This window comes from Hipposideros armiger, unplaced genomic scaffold (genome assembly GCF_001890085.2).
Source record: "Hipposideros armiger isolate ML-2016 unplaced genomic scaffold, ASM189008v1 scaffold_253, whole genome shotgun sequence".
Lineage (NCBI taxonomy): Eukaryota > Metazoa > Chordata > Mammalia > Chiroptera > Hipposideridae > Hipposideros > Hipposideros armiger.
In genome coordinates, this window is record NW_017731603.1 from 263,323 (window position 1) to 268,928 (window position 5,606).

A 5,606-nucleotide genomic window follows, 5' to 3' on the forward strand; every position below is an offset into this window, starting at 1 on the left:
TTCCTTTTGTATTTAGTTGGAGGAATAAATAGAACACCAGCCTTTGCTGGGTAGGCTCTTGCCTCTCCTGTGGTAGCCACTGGAGGGTGCCCTTGACTGGCTCTGGCTGGCCCTGGAATCCTGGTCTGCTCCGTCTGTGTGGATCCTGGAGGGGACACTGGGGGCTCCTTCATCTCCTTGACTCTGACTAGAAGCCATGAGAGGGAGTTGGGAAAAACTGGAGTTCTCCCTCTCTTTCCCCTGAACTGCAGGTTCCTTGACAATATCCCCAAGTCCCCAGGACCAACTGACAGTGCTGCTGGAGTCCCTTTTCCCCTCCCAGATACCCCAGGATATCCCTAGAGACACTCCTTGAGCAGCTATTTGCTCCTGACACCACCTCAGCACTAAGACAGGTATACCCCAGGCACAAGTCACGGTCTCTCCCACTGGATGTTAACCACGAAAATGTCCCCAGCCAGCCAGGCCCAGCTCAGGTACACAGAAAGGCCACAATAAGCACCGAATGACCCATGCCATGCTTGGACAAAGGACCCCAGGATTGATCCCTGGGCCCAAGGATGGGGCCCAGCCCAGTCAGAGTCGACCTCTTCTGCTTTCCATTCTGCAAAGTAGTCATTCAACAAACCATTTCTGAGGTCAAAACTGAGACTATCCTGATTCATGCCTCCCAGAATTCATAGTCAATTTATCTGAAGAAATCCAAAATGCAAATTCAAAAAGATATATGCACCCCTATGTTCATTGCAGCATTATTTACAATAGCCAAGATACGGAAGTAACCTAAGTGTCCATGAATAGACTATTGTATAAAGAACATGTGGTACATATATATAATGGAATATTACTCAGCCATAAAAAAGAATGAAATTTTAGGGCCAGCCGAGTGGCTCAGTTGGTTAAGAGCTCGCTCAAGGGTTTGAGCTCTGAGCAACAGCAGTTTGAGTCCTGGCCCGAGCTGAGCAGCCCAACGGGTGGAAGGATGCCCCAAAAAAAAAAAAAAAAAGAAGAATGAAATTTTACCATTTGTGACAACATGGATGAACCTAAAAGAGTATTGTGCTGAGTGAAATAAGTCAGACAGAGAAAGACAAATACCATATGATTTCACTTACATGTGTAATCTAAAGAACAAAACAAGCAAAACAAACAGATTCAGAGAACAAATTGATGGTTGCCAGGTGGGATGGGGTTGGGGGGATGGGTGAAAAGGTAAAAGGGATTAAGTACAGATTACCTGTTATGAAAATAGTCATGGGTGGGCAGCCGGTTAGCTCAGGTGGTTAGAGTGTATTTGCTCATAACACCAAGGTTGCTGGTTCGATTCCCACATGGGCCACGGAACTGCGCCCTCCACAACTAGATTGAAGACAACTACCTGACTTGGAGCTGATGGGTCCTGGAAAAACACACTGTTTCCCAATAAAATCCTTTAAAAAAAAAAGAAAAAGAAAATAGCTTTCCTCATTAAAAATAAATAAATAAATATTAAATAAAAAGTCATGGGGATGTGAAGCACAGCATAGGAAATACAGCCAATAATATTGTAATAACTATGTGTGGTGTCAGATGGGGACTAGACTTAATGGGACGATCACTTCATAAGTTATATAAATGTCTAATCACTTATACACCTGAAGCTAATATAATATCGTATGTCAACCATAATTGAAAAATAAATTAAGAAAAAGAATTCATAGTCCAATGAAAACCAGGGGAACAAACAACTCTAATAGAACAGCAGGCCTAATATCTATGCCAAGGGCACAGAGGTCAGGGAAAATTTACAGAGAAGGGAGCACTTGAACAGGGTCTTGAAGCATGAGTAGGCATTCATCTGAGATGAGAAGGATGGAAGAGCATTATATATCAGGGGAACAGCCCATGAAAAGTCAGAGAGGCATTACTGAGGAACGGTTCAATATGGCATTATTCTCCATATTTTACAGAGGAGGATTATAAAGCTCAAGGCCTGCCTTGTCCAAGGTCACCCAGCTGTTAAGGGCTAGGTTGGGACTGGAATATGGGTCTTCTGTTTTGAATCCTGTGCCTTTCCACTACCCACCATCACCTNTCTAACTGTATGGCTTATTCCCACTTCAGGCCACCTCCCTAGAAACAATGTCCCCAGCCACCCTACCTGGAAATAGCATCCCAGTGCCACCCACACTTCCTGTCCTTTCACCTTGCTCAGTTTTTCTACACAGCATTTAATCGTGTTATACTCTACTTAAAATTATAGTTTGCAGGCCATCTGCTTGTTTATTGCATATTGCTTCCTTAGAATGGAGGTTCCTATTGTGTTCTCAAAGGAGGTGCTCCGTAAAAATTGATTGAAGCAATGATTGACACCCACTCTTCCCCCACTTGCTCTGATGCAGCCACCCTGGCTGTCTTTCTGTGCCTGGTGCACACCAAACTCATTCCCACCTCAGGGCCTTTGCACAGACACACAGGTGCCCACACACCTGCACACATTTTGGCCTGTGTGTATACATCACACACACGTATTCAGGGATAACCATCCACCCCAACGGCTCTCAAAGCCTCAGCCCAGCCCGCTTGGGCAACCCCTACTCACAGGTGGGTCTCCAGGCTGGTCAGGCGAGCCCACAAAAGGTCTGGCCACTGGACCAGCGGGGCTCTCTGGGGTCTTGTGGCCAGTGTCTCTGCCCACACATAAGGGCTGGCACTGCCCACGCCTGTGCTAAGCAGTCACTTGACTCCCTAAGCCAGCACCTCCACAAAGGAGCCCTTGTGTTGGCCCCTCCTCATAATCTGCCCATAAGCAGCAGCCGGCACAATCTGCCAGGACCCTCTAATTCCTTCCTGGCCGTGGGGCTGAGAATGGGGCTGAAATTCCGGGCAACCTCCCTCCACCACAGGCCCTGCCAATCCTGCCATTTTCTCAGTGCCCTAAAATCCAGAAATTGAGGGATCTGTTTCTGACCCCTGAGATCTTGTTGGGAGAGCTGTGGGGAGGAGGGTCCAAGGGGTCCAGGGCCTCAGCTCCTGTGCCAGGAGCTGCCCATAGAGGGGGAGACTCTGCCCAGGCCCTGCAGGGCATTGGCAGCACTGTGAGCCACGGTCAGAAGTCCTGGCCCTGTCACCTGTGTGTGGTGACTGGGTGGCCTCTGCTCCTCTTTAGGCCTCAGTGTCCCTATCTGTAAGAGTGACAGAATTCTGTGTATACTGTTGAGGAGCTCTGATTGGCTGCTGGTGACATCATAGGTTATTTGGGCTGTGACTGGCTGGCAGAACCCAGTTAGTAGGTTGCGTCTGAGCCGTGGAAGAAACGGGGGAAGGGGCCTGCTGTGTGTGGGCCGGGCCTGGTGTGGGATGATACAGCAGCTCTGGTGTTCATGCTGCTGGCTCCCAGCAGCCCATGTGAAATGGAATATGTACCCGGGTCCCCAAGAACAGCTTGTCAATATCTCAGCAGCTGGCTTCATATATTTTAATACATCAACCCATATGCCAGGGCCCGCCTAAGCCACTGGAAATGATGTGTGTGCCTAGGACATGTTCCTCTTGTATTAAGGGAAAGCTCGAAGCAGCAGTGGCCCCTGTTTCTTCTGTGGCCATAAGATTGGCTGAGAATATTTGTTAACCGAATCTTCTCAGAATCTTTCTCCAGAGTCTGAGTCTGCGATCTAGGAGATGCTGCATTTCTTACAGGCACTGCGGGATTGTGATGCCAGTCGTCCTCCGACAGCACATGGAGAAGCCCTGATTTGCAGTCTTACCTTGGGCATGAACATAAATTCATCCCCCACCCCTTCCTCCCTCTCCTTTCTCTCTGTCTCTCTGACATACTCCTAAGTGTTCCGATGCTGAGATTATAGGCAATATTCGTGCACACCATTTTTGCCTTGATAATTCAATGCCTAGAAAGAAATTATTTCACAATGATCTTGGGTTCTTTTCTAATCACAGCAGACAGTTATGGGGGAGTCTGTTCAGAGATCAGGGACAGCCCTGGGGGAGTATTTGCTGCATCCNACCCTAGTTCCTCACCACTTCCCAAGGCCTTCATCTCCCTCTGGGGTCCCCCATCTCCTACCTATTCTTCCCTAATCCTTCAAGGGTCCTTAGCCCTTCAAACCCCTGTCTTCCTAGGGTAGCTTCCTGGGCCCCACTCCTGGCACCTAAGTCTACCTGGGCAATTTGCACCCCAGGTCTCAGCCCCACCCCAGTCCTCCGCCCGGGCCTCTGGCTCCACCCACCTCCAGCTCCGTCCCAGCCAACCTGCTTTCTCCAGGTGCTGGAAACTGGGAAAGCGCTTGTAGACGGCGGCGCTGACGCTGCGCAGGATCAGCACGCTGCCTAGGTTGGCGTAGCGCATGAGCGTGCGCCGCAGCAGCCGGCCTTGCTCGTCCTTGCCTTCCACAAAACCGGACACCAGGTTCATGAGGCGGTCGGGCCACGGCAGGTTCTCATACTGGTTCCACCAGCGGGTCACGACCAGCGTCACGTAGAATCCTGGGCAGGAAGGGCGGAGGGCGGGGAGGGGGGCGAGGGGCGAGGGCCCAGGCTGCAGCCAGAGCTCAGAGAGGGCGACGCCTCGGTTTCTCCACCTTTCTAGCGGGAGCGGGCTCAGCCCCAACCCTCCTGGAAGGCGCTCGGGAGGGGAAGATCATCGAGCCCCGCGTGAAGGCGGAGAGCCTCGAGTTATCTATCCCGGCCTCCCCCTGCCCATCCCAGAAACCCTCCAGACTCCTTCCCTCCTGCGTGGAGGCTCCAGGGACCATGACGTCAGCGCTGCCCTCAGAAAATGAGGTCTTTCGTGCTCACAGCAGGAGTCCTTTGTAATATCTAACGTCAGTCCCTCTGGCTGCAGTCGCCCCCTTTCCCTGAACTACCAAGACGCACTGATATGACACTGGCCTCCACCCTCTAGCTTCTCGTGGTCCCTGGAGCCTGGAGCCGCCACCGGACGTGGACACCCGGAAGCGGGAGCTCACCCAGCACGAAGGAAATGGGGATGAGCTGGATGTAGCTATCACAGTACAGAGTCAGCTTCTCAAACATCACCTGCTGTTCCTCCGTGAGGGCCATCCTGGAGAAGTGGGGGTTGAGCGGGAGGGGGAGATGTGTAGACACTGGGAGGGGATGGCTGTGACTGGTCCTGGGTCCAGCCAGGCCCAGGGGAGGGCTCCTCCTGTGGCCTGAGCCAGGTCCCACTCCTCTAGTAACCCTGAACCCCAAAGGGGTTCCATGGCTGAAGGTTGTCCTGGGGAAGTTCACGGTTGTAGGAAGGAAGGAAGGTCTTGCCCAAGGAGTCAGTTTTAAGCACCACTGACCCTTTTAAAGGATCCAAAAGACAGTTGTGTTCGTTGTTTTTTTTAAAGTAGGTTGAAACAAAGTGTGTTTGGTCTTGAAAAAAATGTATGATAGGGAGGGATGAAGAGGCTGAACACAGAGGGGTTTGGGGGCAGGGCAGTGAGATTGTTTTGTACAACAGTGTGATGGGAGATACAAGTCATGCATTTGTCCAAACCCATAGAATGTACAATACCAAGGGTGAACCCTAATGTAAACTGTAAAATGGACTTTAGGTAATAATGGTGTGTCCATGTGAGTTCATCTATTCTAACAAATGTACC

General features: G+C 50.7%; 1 protein-coding gene across 1 annotated transcript in view; it reads right to left on the reverse strand.

Annotated features, from left to right (window-relative positions):
• The window catches only part of BEST1 (bestrophin 1), a 20,152-nt gene extending 14,560 nt beyond the window's left edge, over window positions 1-5,592 (reverse strand). Inside the window, exons 1-2 of the mRNA XM_019655954.1 lie at window positions 4,965-5,592; window positions 4,227-4,482 (exon numbers count right to left, since the gene is read on the reverse strand). Coding sequence (XP_019511499.1) covers window positions 4,227-4,482; window positions 4,965-5,058 — 350 coding nt within the window. The 5' untranslated portion in view covers window positions 5,059-5,592. The remainder of the gene's footprint in view (window positions 1-4,226; window positions 4,483-4,964) is intronic.
• Window positions 5,593-5,606: the final 14 nt, after the last annotated feature.